The sequence below is a fragment of the Molothrus aeneus genome, chromosome 20 (genome assembly GCF_037042795.1).
Source record: "Molothrus aeneus isolate 106 chromosome 20, BPBGC_Maene_1.0, whole genome shotgun sequence".
NCBI classification, from domain to species: domain Eukaryota; kingdom Metazoa; phylum Chordata; class Aves; order Passeriformes; family Icteridae; genus Molothrus; species Molothrus aeneus.
In genome coordinates this window covers 5,299,044-5,317,158 of record NC_089665.1, presented here as the reverse complement: position 1 = coordinate 5,317,158, position 18,115 = coordinate 5,299,044, and the positions used below count along the sequence as shown (strand labels likewise).

The following is an 18,115-nucleotide window of genomic DNA, read 5'->3' as shown; positions in this document are numbered from 1 at the left end:
GGTTCCCTGGTATAAACAGCCCCAAACAGCCCTGCAGGCACTGAATACAGGTTTGTAAATGAGCTACAGGCTGCTGCTGCTCTTCAGAAGCTAATTGAGCAGCCTGGGGCCAGATCTTCTCCCACTAATTAAATCACTTGGAGGAGTGTGTAGCTCTCTTCCCGTGCTGAGCTGAATACTGGCTGAGAAACAGCCACCTCACCTAAAACCTGGCCAAATTCCTTAGGCAGCATAATATTGCAAATGAGAGTAAAATCCACTGGTGGAGATGTGAGGCTACTCTGTGTGAAGCAGTGAGCAAGGATTTATTTACTGTGTGGTTTGTGGGAGGCAAAGGCCAGCAATGGCTCTCCAGGCAGTCCAGGTTCTTACTGGTCCCACAAGGAGATATGCAGGAGCTCTTGGAAGTGCATCCAGGCTCAGGGGAGGTGCTGGTGCCTCCTGACCACACACTCTCAGTGGTAGATTCTTACTGGAGAGCTGATGGGGGAGCTGGGAGAGGTCTCACTGTCTTTGTTCTGCATCCTTTGTGGGGTGATACCTGTCCAGAGGATGTCAAATGGATGGGGAAAGTCCATCTCCTGCTTCTGCATGCTCATGAGTGTTCCCTTCCAGGTCTTTGGGCTGGGGAACAAAACTTATGAGCACTTCAATGCCATGGGGAAGTACGTGGACAAGAGGCTGGAGGAGCTTGGAGCACAGCGCATCTTTGAGCTGGGGCTGGGAGATGACGATGGCAAGTGAGTGCCTTGGGCTGAGGGGCTGGTCAGAGCTGGCTGAAAGCATCTTGGAAGAGACCTTGGCAGGGAATTGGCTCCACTACCAAGCCAGAAATAAGCTCCACAGGGCTTGTTGTTTGGGTTGACATGTTTGTGAGTGTGTGTGCCTGCTGTGTCTTCCACAATCAGCTCTCTGTGCACAGGGAGTGTTCTGAGGGATCCTGTGTCTGGGAAATCCCACCTCAGCTTTAAGTCTTGAAATGCTCATGGGACAACTGGAGCAGGCTTTGCAGCCTCCTCTGCCTTTGTGGATAAACTCACCCATCCCAGTGAGGGAGGCAGGTTAATCTCCTTGGGAGCTGTTTTATGGTGGGAGGCAGCAACTTTCCAACTCGGACAATGATATTGATATTTTCTTTTTTTTTTTTTTTTTTTTACCTCTCTGTGTTCACTTGAGCACCTTGGAACATTATATCAACCTGTGGCTCTACCTCTAAGCTCTGCAGGGCCTTGTGGGAGGGATATGCCATGTGTGGAAGGCTCTGAGCCTGGAATAATAAGCAGTGCCACAATGGAATAATGACCTTTTAGGAAGGTCACCTCATGCCAGGGGTGGGCAACAGGGAGTTTTTTAAAGACTGAGCCTAAATGCCTGCCAAGCCTTCCTTGGCAGAGCTGGGGAAGGGAGGGGAGTCTGGTGTAGCAGCAGTTCCCACTCAGTGCTCTGCAGGTGCTTTCCTGGTGATCTGTGGGCATGTGGAGGTACCAAGGGTGCCGGGTCCGAGGCAAATGCTTTTTCCCACAGTGATGGGAGGAGGACACAGGGGTCTCAGGTGGCTTCTCTGGGAATGGGGCTGGGTTGTTGACTCTCTCTTCTGCCCTGGCTAGCCTGGAAGAAGACTTCATCACCTGGAGAGAGCAGTTCTGGCCAGCAGTGTGTGAGCACTTCGGGGTGGAGGCTACAGGAGAAGAGTCCAGGTGGGTTTGGGAGCAGCTCCTCCTGGGTGTCACGGACTGGCCACCTTGACTGGTGGCTGTGTCATCAGCCCTGGGCTGCTGTTCCCTTTCCTCTGCACTGCCTCCCCTTCCAGATTCAAGGGCACAAGTGAAGTATAGCAGTGAGTGGGGATGTTTGGCCTGAGCCTGCGCTGGTGTGAGTCTGAGCCCAGCTCTGGGTTCCTGTTCTGAGTGGGGAGATGATAGCTCTGGTTCCTTTGGGGCTGGTTGTGAGGCTCCAGGGAGGCTGAGGGTTCCCTTTGCTTTGGGCTTTCTGCAGAGTCTTCCTGTTTTCTCATGTCTCAAGAGGGGCAAAGGGGTGGAATTTGTTTTTGAGCTGCAGCAAATCCAGCAAAGGAGATGATGCTTCCAGCTGTACCTTGTGGGTTCCAATGTGAGTTTTTTCTCTTTTCTCTCCTTTTTCCCCCCAGCATCCGGCAGTACGAGCTGGTGGTGCACACAGATGTGAACATGAACAAAGTCTACACAGGGGAGATGGGCAGACTCAAGAGCTACGAGAACCAGAAGCCGTGAGTGCCAAACCCCTGGGCAGGCTGTGCCTGGGGCAGGGCTTGGCTGGTGGCTCCCTGATGTTTGTAACAGCACCTGCAGCACAGCAGCTCTCTGCCCAAGAGAAATGGGCTCAAAGCTCCACTGGGACTCTGAGATTCCCCAATTAATGAATCATTTATGGTGAGGAGATGGCTGTGGTCACATGTGCTGTTTGGCTGGTACATCCACAGCATCTGTCCTGAGCCTTTCCTTGCCTGCAGCAGCCAATGCATGATGGCTGCTGGCAGTATTGCTGTGGGGAGAGATGAGCTTTAAACATTAATTCCAGCCTGAAATATTTCTTTGAGATGTGACAGTGCCTCCAATCCCGTTGGATGTCATGTGTCCTTAATGGGAAAGAAGCTGTCAACTGCTGGGCTGTGCTGAGAAGGAAAAGGATCTGTTTTCTATGGCAGTGTGGGGAGCAGCAGGCTCATGATCTGTTTTCTGTGCCAGTGTGGGGAGCAGCAGATTGTGATTTGGTTTATGCTGGGGTGCAGTGTGCTTTGGAACAGGATCAAGTCATGGGGGCCTGCTCTGGAGTCAGAGGGATCATGCCTGGACACAAGGAGCTCCATGAGCCAATCCCAGAGCACCTTTGTCTTTCCTTGCAGCCCCTTTGATGCCAAGAACCCCTTCCTGGCTCAGGTCACAGAGAACCGCAAGCTGAACGAGGGTGGAGAGCGACACTTGATGCACCTGGAGCTGGATATCTCCAATTCCAAAATCAGGTACTTCCCTGGGGGAGACTGCTCCTCTCTTTTGTCAGGAGCAAAGAAAAAGATGTGGCACCAGCCTCATCCAGCACTTAGAAGGGGACCTTGCTCCTTAGCACAGCCTTAACTGCCCCTTTGGGCTTCTGTACCAGGTACCCCCTGCCAGGACTTGCTCCCAGCTCTTGCAGTGCTTTGGGTCCATCCCATCCCACATCTCTGTCCTACCTGAGCAGTGCCAGTTGCAGAAATTCTCTAGAAGTCAATAAATGAGAGGGCAGCTGAGCTGAGGATTGCTCTTGCCTCTGTGTGCCTGGTTTAGGTGTATGTGCATAGGGGAATAAAGCCCTGTTCTTAAAACCCTCTCACTGGCTTAAATTCCTTAAATTGTTAGGAAGTCATGAATCCAGGTGGCTTAACATAACAACTGCAGAGGTTTTGAGGAGCTTTGCTCTGTTCTGTTGGGAAACTGACCTGTCCTTGCTGAAACTCTGGCAGAACTGCTGTTAATAAAAACCCTGGGAAACCATTATCCCACAATGTCACTGCTGCTGTCACTGCTGGCTCTGTGGGTCCTGGTGGTGCAGGTCCTGTGCATCAGACCTCAGTGTTGTCCTGCTGCCTCTTGCACCAGCCCCCTTGTCTTCTGGCTGAGCTGCTGGGGGTGGTCAAGAAGTGGTGCAGGTGTTCCATGTGCTCTCCTCCTGCTCTGTGCCAGGTATGAGTCTGGGGACCATGTGGCTGTGTACCCAGCCAACGACTCCTCCCTGGTGAACCAGATTGGTGAGATCCTGGGCACGGACCTGGACACTGTCATGTCCCTAAACAACTTGGATGGTGAGTAGGGATGACCCCTGAGGCTCTCCAGTTCTCCAGCTGTGGCCTCTGTCCTTCACCCTCAGATCCTGTGGGGCACCTCCAGATGTCCCACAGCCCCTCTCAGTGTTGTGCTGTTTTAGCAGGGGCTCAGAGCCTGCCTGCTGAGATCAGCTGAAGTGGGTCAGTTGTGAAATGCGCTTGGTGAGCCCATTCAACCACAAATTATGTAACAGCACACTCCTAATTATGGAGCACCAGCCCACCAGAGCATCCTTCAGCAGCCCTGGAGCTCCTCAGGGCCCTGAGTGTGTGAGATGTTCTTATTCAGTCCTGGGAGGAGGCACAGGCTTGGGGACTGAACTGCCAGCAGGGAGCACTTGTGCTGATCCAAGGAGCTGTTCCTGGTGAGCATTCCCAGCAGAGCCAGCCTCTGGCAGGAGGGAGATGGCAGCTGCTGCCCATCACAGTCCTGGAGCAGCACAGCCAGACCTGAGGCAGCAGATGTGCTGGCCCAGAAGCCTGAGAGAGCTCCTGGTTTCTAGAGACAAAGTGGATTTAAGGCATTGCTGGAGCCTGTGGCCCCCTGTGCAGTGTCCTGTGCTGTCATTCCTGTCCCCCAGCCTTGGACCTCTCAAGGCTGAACAGAATGGGTCTGGCCTTGGAGCACAGCTGTATGTGGCTGACAGAGCCTAAGGACACTTTTGAGGCCAGATCTGATGGAGCTGTAAGTGCCTGAGGCCGAATTAGCCATGGAGGGCAGCCCCCTGCTTAGCCTGGGGGTTTGCTGGACTGTTCGTGCACATCTCGGGGCAGGGAGCCCCTTGGGGAACACAGGGTGTGTTTTTTGCTGCAAAACTATCAGGCAGCATCTGTGAAACACAAAATGGGCTACTGGGAGATGGAGGTGATTCAGTGTGGAGCTGGGGCTCTGACCCACAGGCTGCTGAAGCCCACTCTGCTCTGTCTCCAGCCCTCACTGCGTGTGTAGCAGCTGGCACAAAACCTCTTAACACAACAGCACGAGACGGATGGATTTTTATTTTTTCTTTTTCTCCCACTTCTCCAGAGGAATCCAACAAGAAGCATCCCTTCCCCTGCCCCACATCATACAGGACAGCCCTGACCTACTACCTGGACATCACCAACCCTCCCCGCACCAACGTGCTCTACGAGCTGGCCCAGTACGCCTCGGACAGCGGCGAGCAGGAGCGCCTGCGCAAAATGGCCTCGTCTGCTGCTGAGGGCAAGGTGGGAGCACTGCCCTGCCCACCTGGGCTGGGGGGGTCCCCAAAAGGCAGCCAGAGAGCCCACAGGGTGTGGGGGGCATCTCCTAAGTTATGCCCCATTGGCTGCTTCCCCTGTTCCTCTGTCCCTATGTTCATGAGCCACTCCTTCACATTTCCCTGCTTGGCCCGTATCTTTGTACTGCCCCCAGACCAGGGTCAGCCTCCAGGCCCCTGGAGAGAAAGCTGAGCTCTCCAGGTGTGTGTGCTGGAGACCTGAATGTTGTCATCTTATTGCAAAAGTTCCATATGTTCTTGGTGATTTCTCATGGGCATCTCCTCACAGCACTGACTCCTTCTTCACAGTACAGCCAACAAACTCCAGCTCCCTTCTCCACCAGCTAACCCACTCTTTTGTGGTGCACTTGTCTTCTTATTGGACACAGCTGTAGCCTATTAAGGGCAGGCCTGTTCCTAATCTTTGGTGATTAGTACAGCTGCACTCCTCAGGTGTGAGATTGCCTTCTGCACTATTCTCTTACATTCTGTCCCTCCACACCTGAACATCTCATGGTGCAGCTGAATTAAACATCTGTGGATATTATGCAAAGGCCCTTTTTGTTTCTTTACCCTGGACTTTACTAGCAGCAGTTCAGGCTCAAGGGGAGTGTTTGCCAGCCGTGTGGGGAGGTTGTGATGCCTGTGCTCTCCTTGCCTGCAGGCGCTGTACCTCAGCTGGGTGGTGGAGGCCCGCAGGAACATCCTGGCCATCCTGCAGGACATGCCCTCCCTGCGCCCCCCCATCGACCACCTGTGCGAGCTCCTGCCCCGCCTGCAGGCCCGCTACTACTCCATCGCCTCCTCCTCCAAGGTGGGTGTGCTTCCAGCAGGGAATGTGCCTGTGGAGGGACCTCTTCAGCTGCAGCTTCCCTCAGCTGGGAGCTTCTCCTGGTGACATTTACTATGAGAAGGGCAGATTTAGTGATCTTCATGCATGGAGTTATCCCAGCTTCCCAGAGGGTCTGTGCAAAGTCCCATGCTGCAGCCAGCTGTGCCCTGATACCACCAGACTCTCTGGAGCCCTGCTCCTCTTTGCTCATTTGCTTGGCAAGGTGGCATTTTAGGGGCTGGTCAAAAGTCCCTCTTGGCAACCTCCAGGGAAGCTCAGTGGTCCTGTGATGAGTTGAGGACAAGAGAGAAGCCCCATGAGGAGCACACAGGGAGGAGTAGCTGTCCCAATGTTAACATGAAGTTAAACTTATCCCACATTCCTGAGCACAGTGTGGGGTTGCTGGACTCCTTCTCTGCCTGGTTCCAGCATCTTTTCCCTGCAGGTCTGCTGTCATCTTATTGCAGGGGTTCCATGCTGTTGTCTCCTTATCACAGAAGTTTCACACCTTCTTGGTGTTTCCCGTGGGCAGTTCCTCAGAGCACTGACTCTTTATTCTTCACAAAACAGCCAAATGACTCCAGTTCCCTTCCCAACCAGCCACCCCACTCTTTTATAGCATCTTCGTCTCATTGGTCACAGCTGTGGCCTGTTCAAGTCAGGCCTGCTCCTAATCTTTGCTAACTGACCCAGCTGCAACTCCTTAGGGGTAAGATTACTTTCTACACCATCTTTATTTCCTTATATTTATCCCCCTACCCAGGTCCATCCCAACTCCATCCACATCTGTGCCGTGACAGTGGAGTATGAGACCAAGACGGGCCGCCTGAACAAAGGGGTGGCCACCAGCTGGCTCAGGAGCAAGGTGCCTGTCCAGCAGGGGAGCAGCTCCCAGGTGCCTGGCCAGCAGGAGAGCAGCTCCCAGGTGCCTGTCCAGCAGGGGAGCAGCTCCCTGGTGCCCATGTACGTGCGCAAGTCGCAGTTCCGGCTGCCCTTCAAGCCCAGCACGCCCGTGATCATGATTGGGCCAGGCACCGGCATCGCCCCCTTCATGGGCTTCATCCAGGAGAGGGCCTGGCTCAAGCAGCAGGGTGAGTGAGTGAGTGAGTGAGTGCCCAGGGGCTGGAGCTGCTGCAGGGGTCTCTGGGGGCAGTTTGGTGCCTCCAGGGTGCAGCTTTGCTGGTCCTGTTGCGGGTTGGCCCAGCCAAAAGCAGAGTGCTGGGGCAGGGTGAACAGGGCTGAGTGGTTTTGTCCACACAAGGGTGTTCTGTCCTGCTCTTGGCCACAGAGGATGTTTGGGGGTGGACAGAGCTGGGCCACTTCTCTGATCTCTGCCACTATTGTAAATCAAAGGTGACTCCAATGAAGGGGAGAGAGAATGATGTATCTGACTCCATCATCAGAAGGCTAATGAATTACTTTATTATACTATACTATATACATTTCATCTACATTGAATTTGCCCTGCACTCTTGCTCACAGCTGCACAGACCTGCACTCATCTCTGGTTCTCTCCTGACAATCCAACACACACACACTTCTTGGCCCTGATAGGCCAAGGGAACAAAGCATCCTCACTTTGGGTAAACAATCTCCATATTGCATTCTACTTTAGCACAACACAGGCACAGCAAGCAAGGTAAGAATTGTGTTTTCCGACTTCTCTGCTTGTCTCACAGCTTCCCTCTGTTCAGAGGGCATGTGAATATCACATGCCACCACCACACCTCCAAATAACCACAGTCAGGTCACTCAGACTGGAATCCAAAGCCTGTTGCCACTCCTGGGAATCAGTCCTGAGCTTCCCCTTGTAACCAGAAACCATCGTGCAGCTCTGCGAGCCCAGGGTGGGGGAGAGCACAGGGCTGGGGGTGTCAGGACAAGGGGAGGTTGGGAAGGGGCAGGGCTGGGGCTGGCAGGGCCCAGCTGATGGGGGCTGTGTGACCCACCCTGCAGGCAAGGAGGTTGGTGAGACAGTGCTTTACTATGGCTGCCGCCATGAGCGCGAGGACTACCTGTACAGGGAGGAGCTGGCCCGCTTCCAGAAGGAGGGAGTGCTCACCCAGCTCAACGTGGCCTTCTCCAGGGACCAGGCTGAGAAGGTACCACACTGTTCCTCCTGCCACTTGTTCCTGCTGCCCACCATCGCTCCCATGGCAGGCAGGAGCACCCAGCACTTGCCCTGTCTGCCAGAGGCACGAGCACAGCCTTGCCTTCCTGAGCCTCCCTCTGAAAGGTCTGTGGTGAGGGGGCTCTGCTCCTCTCCCCTCACTCCTCCACCTTGTTTCCTGCCAGGTTTATGTCCAGCACTTACTGAAGAAGAACAAGGAGAACGTCTGGAAGCTGGTTAATGAGGGGATGGCTCACATCTATGTGTGCGGGTAGGTTGGGGACAGGATGGGGATTTGGGGGCAATTCTCAGGAAAAGGAGTGTGACTCAGTTTCCCCAGCCATGCATTACAAGCCCTGGGAGGGTTCTGCTGTCCTGGTTCAGAGGAGGGCAGGGGGCTGGGGTGAGCACACCCTCCAGAGTGGGAGGTGGCTGTGTGGCCGTGCTCTGGTGTCTCACTCACTCCGTGTTTGCAGCGATGCCCGGAACATGGCCCGGGACGTGCAGAACACCTTCTACGAGATCGTGTCCGAGTTTGGCAGCATGAGCCAGCCCCAGGCCGTGGACTATGTAAAGAAACTGATGACAAAGGGCCGCTACTCCCTGGATGTGTGGAGCTAAGAGCGGGGCTGCCGGGGCCGGGGAGAGAACAGGTCCCCAGGCATGGGCCAGGGGAGCTGGCAAGTGCCTGCTCACCCACTGCTGCTGTGGGTGATGGTGTGGCTCCCAGCCCACGGCTACCCCAGTGTCACTCCCAACCCTTCCTGGGCCTCTGCATTCCCTCAGGGCAGGCTGGGCACTCAGGGGGTGGAAAGGGTTGAGAGGGGCAGGGGGGTAGCTCAGGCTGCTGCCCAGGAGCTGCGGTGTCACCAGCACCTCAGGGTGCACCAGCGTTGGCCTTGAGGCCGGGGACAGCAGGGACACGGCCACGAGGGACAGACACGGCCAGGGACTCCTTCCCTGGACATGAGGTGTTACCTTATCCCCGGGGCTGGAGCCCAGCCTGGCCTGCAGGGACAGCAGAGGGGTGGAGGGGCTGTGCTGGGGCTGGCGTCGCAGCTTTGCCTCTCTCCTGCCACCCCTGGGATGTGGGGCTGGCAGCTGCCTCTGGGCACAGAGCTGTCCCATGGCCCCAGCAGCATGTCCTGCTCCATTCCTGCTGCCTGCCCTGGCTCCAGCAGCAGCGGGAAGCTCCTCTCCCTGTGGAATACAGCCGGATTGGGAGGTGGGGTCTCAGCCCATGGGGGCCCTGCCTGCTCCCCTGAGCCCAGCCCCTCCCTCACACCATGTACGGTCATTTTTTAAATACGGTTTTTATTTTGAACATCTTTGTGATTTTAGCATGGAAAAAAACAAACAAAAAAAAAAAACCAAAACAAGAAACAACGGAAACCCCAGACTTCCAGGCTGTCCAGTGATTGTAAATTATTTAAATACATTTACCCTTGGAATAAAAACCCTGTGTCTGGAGTTTGCTTCCTGCATCTCTCTGCTCAGCCAGAGAGAAGAAGGAGGCAGGAGGAGCAATGGATGATAACCAGGAGGAAATCTGGGGATGTGGTGGCAGCTCTGGATTTGGTCTGAGCTGGGGCAGCCCCTACCCTGAGTGCTGGGCTGTGGAAGGGGGAAGGAGGATGGCAGTGGGGGGCTCTGGACTGGGGTGCAGCTGTGCCCAACCTGCTCTTTGGTTATTCCAGAGCTCCCAGTGCTGGTACAGCTGGTACAGGGTGTCTCTTCCCCACCTCCAGGGACACTGAGCTTCTGCTGGGCTCCTTGGGATGCCATGGGAAGGAGAACCCCCTGCAGCTCAGGCTGGTGGAAGGGCACAGGGAGATGACTTTCCATAAAATCATGGGCTCATTTAGGCTGGAAAGCCCCTCCAAATCATTGAGTCCAACCCTTAACCCAGCAATACCAAACCCACCACTCAACTGTGTCCCCAACTGCCACATCTACATGGCTTTTAAATCCCTGCAGGGATGGTGACTCCACCACTGCTCTGGGCAGCCTCTCTCAGGGCTGGACAACCCTTTTTTGTAAAGACATTTTCCTTAGTATCTGACCTAAACCTCCCCTGGTGGAACCTGAGGCTGTTTCCTCTTGTCCTGTTGTGACAATTGTCCTATTGCCCCCCACCTCCACCCTCCTTTCAGGGAGGTTGTGTCAGGACCTCCTTCCTGATGAACCAAAGCCACAGAGCAGAGTGTGGGAGCAGTTCCCAGACTGAGCCAGGGCAGCTCCTTCCCTTTATTTTCACATCTGCAGCCTCAGGAGCTGCCAGCCCAGGCTGCTGCTTGCACAGCCCCAGCTCCTGCTGCTCCCACCCCTCCCGTGCCCCAGCCACCCCTTCCCTGTGGATTGAAGGTGAGGGAGGAGCTGGGGCAGCCCTGGAATCAGAGCTGTGCACAGCCCCAGCTGCCCTTGGAGGGTCCCTGCCCTCAGCACACAGGGGCTGCCCTGGGTGCAGGGCTGGGGGGAAAAGGGGGAGCCTCCAGCACCCCAGGAGCTGTGGGAGGCAGTCCCTGGACACTGCCCTGTCCCAGTGGGGAGCAGCAGCAGCCAGAGGACATCCCAGTGCCAGGGAGGGGAGTGGCTGTCCCAGGCATCCTGCTGTCTGGATGGGGAAGGCAGCCAGGACAGGAGGTGCAGGGTGCTCCAGGCTGCAGGTGAGGGACTCCAGCACGGATCCAGCCCCGTGCTGAGCACAGGGACTGTCCAGGAGCAGGCCCCAAGCTCTGTCCCACACCCAGGCCTCCAAGGGATGGGATGAGACCCCAGAGTCCGGACGGAATCGAGGAGATGGGGACAGGGGATGGAGCCAGTGGGAAGAAACAGTCCAGGCCCCCACAGGGCCCCTCTTCAATTCTCCTTCGTGTCCTGGTTCTTGTTCTGGATCTTCTGGTGGACGACGCGGAGGGTGGTGAAGAAGTTGCCCAGGAAGAGGATGGAGAAGGGGAGGCCACACATGAGGACCTGTGGGAGGAGAGGCTGGGGTCAGCAGGAGGGACCTGCTGGGGCTGCCCCTGCCAGGGCCCTCCCAGGATCCTCCTTACCTGCCACTCCTTGCACTCGGGGTGCTGCAGCATGCGGAACAGGGTGATGGCGTTGTAGAGCTGCCAGAACTGCAGGGCAGAGGAGAGTCAGGGCAGCTGCTGCTGCTGCTGCTGCTTCCAGAGGCTCAGCCCCAGGCTGGTGCCTGTCCAGCTGCTCCCTCTGGGTATAAACCCCACACCCACCTCGTGTGGGGGCACTGAGACCCCATCCAGGCTCAGGGACAGAGGGCTCCCTCCCAGAGGACCCCAGCTGGGACATCCCCCCTGTTTCAGGCCAGCTGGAGCCCAAGGGCCTCAGGCAGCCTCAGAGCAGCCTTTGGCCATCAGCCTCAACAATGTGACTGAGGAAGGACTTGATTGATCCTTTCAGCAGCAGCTCAAAGCTCAGAAGGGCTTTGGAAGGGTTCTTACCACAGCACCCAGCAGAACCACCCCAGCTCCTCCCCACCTCACTTCCCCAGTTGTGGTGGCTGCTTTGGAGGGAAAGGTTTGGCATTTGTTGGAAGCATTTCCCTGCTGTGGCAGCCTGTGGGGTCTGTGCCACGTCCAGAGCACCGAGCACAGCTGGGAATGTGGCACATCCCACTCTCACCCCAGGCTCTGACATCCTGCAAGGACTGGTGCAGCCTCACCTGCCCAAAGAAGAGGAAGGGAAGCAGGAACGTGAGGCCTCTCCACATCCAGGACTGGAAGCCCTCTGCAAAGGATGAAGGTTTCTGTGAGGAGCTGGAATGGGCTGGTGGACAGGGGATGGAGCCCAGCTCCTCCAGACACGGAGGGCAGGGAGGCTCAGTGCCCACACGTGCCTGGCTGAGGAGGTCCTGCCATTCCAGCCTCACTGTGGCCACTTGCAGGGGACAGTGGCAGAGACCCCTAATCCAACACAGGGCTCTGGGCTGCAGTGCAGCTGGCCCTCAGCTCCTGCCCTCAGTGTCCCAGGGGCTGGGGAGGTGACAGCCCACAGTGCCTGGGGTTTGGAGGGGTGTGCCATGTCTGAAGGAGCTTCCTGAGCAAACCTGGGATGCCCAGAGCCACATCCACTGCCACCTCACATCCTGAGGCAGCCAGCTGTGGGCTGGTGGTCCCAGCAGAGCAGGAGGAGGGGGACAATCAGCCTATGGGGTGGTGCTGCCCCATAGGAGATGCTGCTCTGGGGCTTTGGTTTCACTTGTAGTTTTACTGTTCCTGCCACTGATAAAAATGACCTCAAATCCAAGTATCACCATTTCCTTCAGTAGAACCCACAGCTCCCAGTGAGCTGAGCAGCAGCAAGGGGCCATCCCACTCACCCACAGTCAGGTCCATGTTGTGCCTCTCTCCCAGCGCTCGCAGCCGGTACAAGCACCCACTCTGGTAGTAATACTGCAGGAACTGCACAAAGCCTGCAAGGAGAGCATGGCTGCTGTCAGGAGCTGCCCAGGGATCACCTTCCAGCCTCAGCATCACCCCATGAGGCCAAGGGAGCTGCCAGGTGATCTGGGAGCTGAGCAGCTGCAGCCAGGTCTCCGTGTGTAGAGCTCTGCAGGCACTCCCAGCACCTGGGGTCAGTCCCTGGCCCAGCACACGTGGCAGCACTTACTCTGGTACATGGAGAAGGACAGAAACTGGTTCCTGAACATCTGGTACATGAGCCCATCTGGCCTGTGGAGAGACAGTGCTGGCTGGGGGACGTGGGGCTGGGAGGGGGCAGGAGGCAGCCCCTCCATGGGACAAGGGACACAGACTTACCACGTCAGCATGACACCTGAGAGGAAGGTGGAGATGTAGTGATGGAAAACCCACCAGCCTTTGATCCTGGAGGGCAGACACAGAGAAGCAGCGTCACATCTGGAGCATGAACCCAAGCCAAAGGCAGCCTGGGGAGTGCAGCAGCCCAGCCCCAGCCACCCCAAGCTCCCAGGGCTGGTTGGGAAATGGCTCAGAGCAGGACCCAGGGCCTCGGGGCTGGGCAGCACCAGCGCCCTGCCAGCTCCACCTGCCCGCGCCGCCCCCGTGGGAACGGGAGGTTCCTCCTGCCCCCTCCTGCAGCTCCCAGCAGGGTTTGCCACACACCCTGAGTGGGAGGGAGCTGCTCCCCTGTGACAGGCCCAGCTCCCCCAGCCCTGCAGGGAAGGCCCAGCCCCTCCCCGGGCCACTCACTTGGAGCCGTTGTTGATGAGGATGCTCTCGCGGATGGTGAGGGTGCAGTAGTACCACACCAGGAGGAAGTTGAAGACGGCGTCTGTCACCCTGTGTCACACAGAGCAGGCTGTCAAGGCACGTGCTGGGGCCACAGGCACGGTGACAGCCCGTGGGACACCCACCTCCAAGGGAAGGGACCTGCTCCCCACCACCGACCATGGCCACAAAGGCCACCCCACCTTCAGATGCTTTAGCAGGACCTCCTGTTCAGCTCTGGATATTCCAGGATGGGAGAGAAGGCAGGGGGGCTCTGGGAGGAGATCTCTGCCCAGCACCAAGCCAGACTCACCTGGAGTTGAGGAGGAACCGACAGGAGAAGGAGACAATGAGTAGGATGATGGTGAGGTAGAGCTTGAACTTCTCGTACTCATCTTTATAGGCAAACCTGCAGGGAAGCACAAGGACAGGCTTGGAGCAAGGGGGCTGCTGGAAATCTGTGTCCTCCTATCCCATCTGGCTGGGCAAAGTGATGTTTCTGGGAGACACTCGGGGAGAACCTTGCCTTGGGGGATTTCTGAGAGCAGAGCACACCAGGCTGCTCCCACACAGCTGGGACATGTCTGAGCAGCCCAAACCACCCCAGCCTGGGGGTGGCCCTGGAGGGGGAGCTGGGCAGACTGGGATGTGCACACATCTCCACTGGGAGGACTGGGGAGCAGAGGGAGAGGGGAGTGGCTCCTGGCTGGGCATCTCTGGCAAAGGAAAGGCTCTAAGGGGCCAAAACCAACTTCTGGTGTTTCCCCAAAGAAAAGAGGAGGGGACTGTCCACTGTCTGTCTTTCCTGGAAGTTCCTGACACAGTGGAAACACGGACATGGCTTCAGTGGAGGATCCCATTAACTTGTCAGAGCTAATGGTCCAGCCCAGCCCAGCGGCAGGAATGTGAGGGGGAGCCAAGGATTTGGCTGATTCCTGGGAAATGATGCAGAAAACAGCTCAGGAAGGGAATCTACACCAGGTGAGCCAAGCCAGCCCCGTGTCTGCCTGGGAAGAGCTGTTGTTCCTGGTGCCAAGGGGATCCCAAGGCAGGAAAATCAGAGGAGCAGCGAGGAGGGGCCGTACTTGGCCTGTTTGCTGAGCAGGGTCACGTTCACATTGCCGAGCACCAGACTCAGGTACAACCTGGGGAGAGAGCAGAGCGTTAGGACAAGGACCTGCCTGTGCAGCTGTCCCCTCTTGTGCCACCAGTGAGACCAGGGATGAGCCCCCAGGTGCTTCCACAACTCTCTGGAATCCCCTCCCATGCGTGGGGAGCACACACCCCACCTCCCACAGGCACTGGGGTGTTCACCAGGGCTTCTCCTCGGGCACAGCCACTGGGCAAGGGTGGGTGATGGCCATGAGCAGGCAGAGGAGTGAGGGAAGCACTGCTGGCTCCTGCCCAGATGTCCTTGGGGAGCCCAAGGGGAGCAGCACAGCTGTGACACTGATGGGTGCAGGGTGGCAGCTCTGGGGGCTGTTCCTTACAGCCACAGGGATGGGGAGGGTGGCCCTGGTGGCCCAGCCAGAGCTGAGGTGCCTTCTCACCCGTTCTTCTTTGGCAGATAGGCCTCCATCTCAAAGAACACGTTCTGCCTCTCTTTAATCAGGCTCTGGGTCTCTTGGATGGATGCTTCCTGCTCGGGAGACGCCTGGGCTCTGCATCTGGGGAGCAAACACAGGCACTGGCACCAGGAGAGCCTCTGGAACGTGAGTGGCACATGCTGGCACTCCACAAGTGACTGGCTGGGGCAAGGACACCCCAAGGACAGGGAAGGTGCATGGGAGGCAAGTCCACAACTCCATCTGCAGGACGAGCTCCTCTGTCAGGCCGTGGTGTTGCTCAAGAGAAGGGAGCAGGGTGAGGCCAGATGGGTCTCTCACCCTCAGCAAGGATGGGGAGAGCTTTGTGCAGGAGGAGGGCAGTTCATGGTACCTGCAAAACTCTTGCAAGCTCTGAACTGCAAACAGGGCACAGGAAAGGGGGGCTGGGGAAGAACAACTTCCCCACAGCCCCTGGCTGCAGAGAGGTTTGCATCTGAGGCATGAGGGGAGCTCAGTCCTAGCTGCTGTCCCCTCCTGTGCTGTCACAGAGCACTGACTCACTTTTTGAGGGACAGGGACAGCTCCTTCAGCCGCTTCTTCTGCCGGGCGATGGAGCTGGAGATCCCATCCTGCAGCTTGGTCAGCTCCTCGAGTTTCTGCTTGTACAGCCTGTGGTTGTCCTGGGAAGGAGAGAGAGAACAGCACACATTAGACCTGCCTCCCCAGACACTCCTGTCCTCGGGCCCTCTATGAAAAATGTCCTTAATTTCACCTGTGCAGCTGCTGGGTGAGAGGAGGGGTGGCTGCAGAAGGCCAGGTGTGTTTGGGGACAGCCAGCCCTGCTTCCATGGTGATGCCCAGCCCCAGTCCCAAGCAGGACATGCACAGGATGTTCCCGTGCTTGGGACACCAATGACTGCACACAGCAGATAGGAAAGACTTGGGAATAAACCTTGAGTGGGCCAGGCTACAACTGTGGTACCACAGGGGCTTTGGGTGCTGGGACAGGATGAGCAGCTCTTTGTGCCTCAGCTCTCCCAGCTGGTGGCTTTGGGGCTCTGCCTGAGCTCCCCTGGGAAGCTGGAAGGAGCCTGTCCGTGAGCTGGACAAAGGAAGGGCTCCCAGCAGGGCTGCAGCCAATGCCCTGTAACCCAACCACACCTGGATAAGGCTGGCTGCATTTCTCCACTATTTTTAGCAGGGAAAGGGGAGAGCTGCTGGATCAATGCTGCTGCTGCTTGTCCAGGTCAGCAGGAAAACAGCCTCACCTCAGCCACAGCAGCCTGACTGCCACCTCCACACGCTGCTCACTCCAACCCTTGGACTAGACCTTGGCACAAACAAATTCTAACCTCTGTAGCTCTTATCAACCACTCGATCGCCAGATTTTAAAAGTTGTTCCCAAAGGAGAAAGGTGAAACCAAGAGCAGAGGAGAGAACCCTTCTCCCTCTGGTGACAAGCAGCGGCAAGGAGGGAACAGATCCCAGATAGTCCCGGTTCCACAGCAGTGATTTATGTCCCTGATTTATCCGAGGACATTCCCTGCTTGACCATCGAGCTTTCCTGCTGCCACCTAGAGTCACCTCCCTCTGGCTCTGGAGTAAACCGTGAGCAAGTGGCTTTTGTGACAAGTCCTTTGGCCGTGCCAGCATCGGGGACAGCCCGGGTGAGGAGTGACCCAGGGAGGAAGGAGGTGTCCCAAGGGAAGGGCCGGCGCTGAGCGGCTGCACTCAGGGCTCGGAGTGGGCGACCCGGGACATCCACGCAAGCCCTATGGAGCAAGAGGAGGTTTCTCAAAGCCTCCCTTGCCCCAGATCTGGGCAACAACATCCGCTTCACCCCGGTCTCGGGGGGGAAGGAGGGGGAAAGGGAACGGCTGCAGCTGCAGCCCAGTGACCTGAGCGGCAGCAGGAGATGGTTGGCCAACCTTTCCCTGGGGTGACCCTGTGCGAGCTGAACCCTGCCCACTCCTTCTCCGGCAGGCAGCGCCCTGGGGATTACACAAAGCAGGTGGAAGCACCTCTGACACCGGTCACCTTCGTGGCACGGAGCGGTGACAGGGCACGGCGCTGGGGACACGGCTGAAGCGTGCCTGCGTTCCGGGAGCGCCGGGCTCCGCCGGCCGCTGTCCCCGCGGGGCTGCCCGGCTCCGAGCTGCCCCGAGAGCAGCGATAAGGGCTGAAACAGCATCTGCGCACCTCGTCCGGCCGTGCCACGCCGGGCACCGCCGCTCCCCGCTCCCAGCAGCAAAACCGGCAGATCTGAGCTCTCCACGCCACGTCCGCGGCGGGCTGGGGCATCGGACCGGGGCAGCCCCGCTGTTCCCGAGCCCCGGCACAGCCCGGCACAGCCCGGCACAGCCCGGCACCCCTGCCCTGCTCCCAAACGCTCTGCCCCAAGGCACACGGGGGCTGGGGCACGGGGGCCAGCACCAGGACTGCAGCGGGGACAGCCCGGCTCCCGCCGTGCCCGCTGGGGATGCTGCGGGGCACCCGCGGGGGATCCCCCACCCCCGGTGCCGGTAACCGCGGCGTGCCGCGCTCGGCCGGAGCGCTCCCCCGGCCCGTCCCGGGCCCGGTGGTACCTGGATGCGCTGGTAGCCGTCCTGCAGCTCCTCCCACTCGCGCAGGCACTCGGCGAGCGAGGCGCCCCAGGCCATGGCGGCGATGGCGGCGGCGGCGGCGACCGGCCCGGCCCGGCCCGCGGCGACGGGCGGCGCTGGCCACGCCCCCTTCCGGACACGCCCAGGGGCGGGGCGGGGCGGGGCCTCCGTCATTCCGCGCTTCCCTCTGAAGCGGAGCCTGGAAAACCAGAAATTCCCTTGGAAAACCAGAAATACCCTCTAAATCAGAGCCTGGAGAACGAGAAATTCCCTCTAGAGCGGAGCCTGGAAAACCAGAAATTCCCTCCAAAGCGGAGCCTGGAAAACCAGAAATTCCCTCCAAAGCGGAGCCTGGAAAACCAGAAATTCCCTCTGAATCGGAGCCTGGAAAACCAGAAATTCCCTTTAAAGCGGAGCCTGGAAAACCAGAAATTCCCTCTAGAGTGGAGCCTGGAAAACGAGAAATTCCCTCTAGAGTGGAGCCTGGAAAACGAGAAATTCCCTCTAAATTGGAGCCTGGAAAACGAGAAACTCCCTCTAAAGCTCAGCCTGGAAAACCAGAAATTCCCTCCAAAGCAGAGCCTGGAAAACCAGAAATTCCATCTAAAGCAGAGTCTGGAAAACCAGAAATTCCCTTTAAAGCGGAGCCTGGAAAACCAGAAATTCCATCTAAAGCAGAGTCTGGAAAACCAGAAATTCCCTCGAATGGCAGCCCTTGGTGCCCTGGGCTCACT

At 57.6% G+C, this 18,115-nt stretch overlaps 2 protein-coding genes across 4 annotated transcripts in view; one reads left to right on the top strand and one right to left on the bottom strand.

Annotated features, from left to right (window-relative positions):
• The window catches only part of POR (cytochrome p450 oxidoreductase), a 30,247-nt gene extending 20,767 nt beyond the window's left edge, over positions 1-9,480 (top strand). For all 3 annotated transcript variants that reach the window (XM_066563374.1, XM_066563373.1, XM_066563375.1), the window contains 11 exons: positions 616-740; positions 1,608-1,697; positions 2,147-2,245; positions 2,882-2,998; positions 3,699-3,817; positions 4,866-5,047; positions 5,744-5,893; positions 6,675-7,002; positions 7,868-8,013; positions 8,207-8,292; positions 8,498-9,480. In XM_066563374.1, the coding sequence (XP_066419471.1) occupies positions 616-740; positions 1,608-1,697; positions 2,147-2,245; positions 2,882-2,998; positions 3,699-3,817; positions 4,866-5,047; positions 5,744-5,893; positions 6,675-7,002; positions 7,868-8,013; positions 8,207-8,292; positions 8,498-8,642 (1,587 nt within the window). In that variant the 3' untranslated portion in view covers positions 8,643-9,480. The remainder of the gene's footprint in view (positions 1-615; positions 741-1,607; positions 1,698-2,146; positions 2,246-2,881; positions 2,999-3,698; positions 3,818-4,865; positions 5,048-5,743; positions 5,894-6,674; positions 7,003-7,867; positions 8,014-8,206; positions 8,293-8,497) is intronic.
• Positions 9,481-10,755: 1,275 nt separating this feature from the next.
• On the bottom strand, positions 10,756-17,468 carry TMEM120A (transmembrane protein 120A). Its single transcript, XM_066563377.1, has 12 exons — positions 17,364-17,468; positions 15,340-15,458; positions 14,782-14,898; positions 14,317-14,376; positions 13,545-13,640; positions 13,214-13,303; positions 12,803-12,868; positions 12,654-12,715; positions 12,364-12,456; positions 11,707-11,771; positions 11,075-11,143; positions 10,756-10,994 (listed from the first exon to the last, which is right to left on the bottom strand). Exons 1-12 carry the CDS (start codon positions 17,436-17,438, stop codon positions 10,881-10,883), a joined length of 1,026 nt encoding a protein of 341 aa, XP_066419474.1. The 5' UTR covers positions 17,439-17,468; the 3' UTR covers positions 10,756-10,880.
• Positions 17,469-18,115: the final 647 nt, after the last annotated feature.

Bases quoted from the DNA above. Each gene is read 5' to 3' on its own strand.
- TMEM120A (XM_066563377.1), bottom strand. From the start codon at position 17,438: ATGGCCTGGGGCGCCTCGCTCGCCGAGTGCCTGCGCGAGTGGGAGGAG. The intron at 14,377-14,781 runs GTGAGAAGGCAC...CTCTCTCCCCAG, and splicing joins TATCTGCCAAAGAAGAACGG to GTTGTACCTGAGTCTGGTGC. The intron at 11,772-12,363 runs GTGAGTGGGATG...CATCCTTTGCAG, and splicing joins CAACATGGACCTGACTGTGG to AGGGCTTCCAGTCCTGGATG.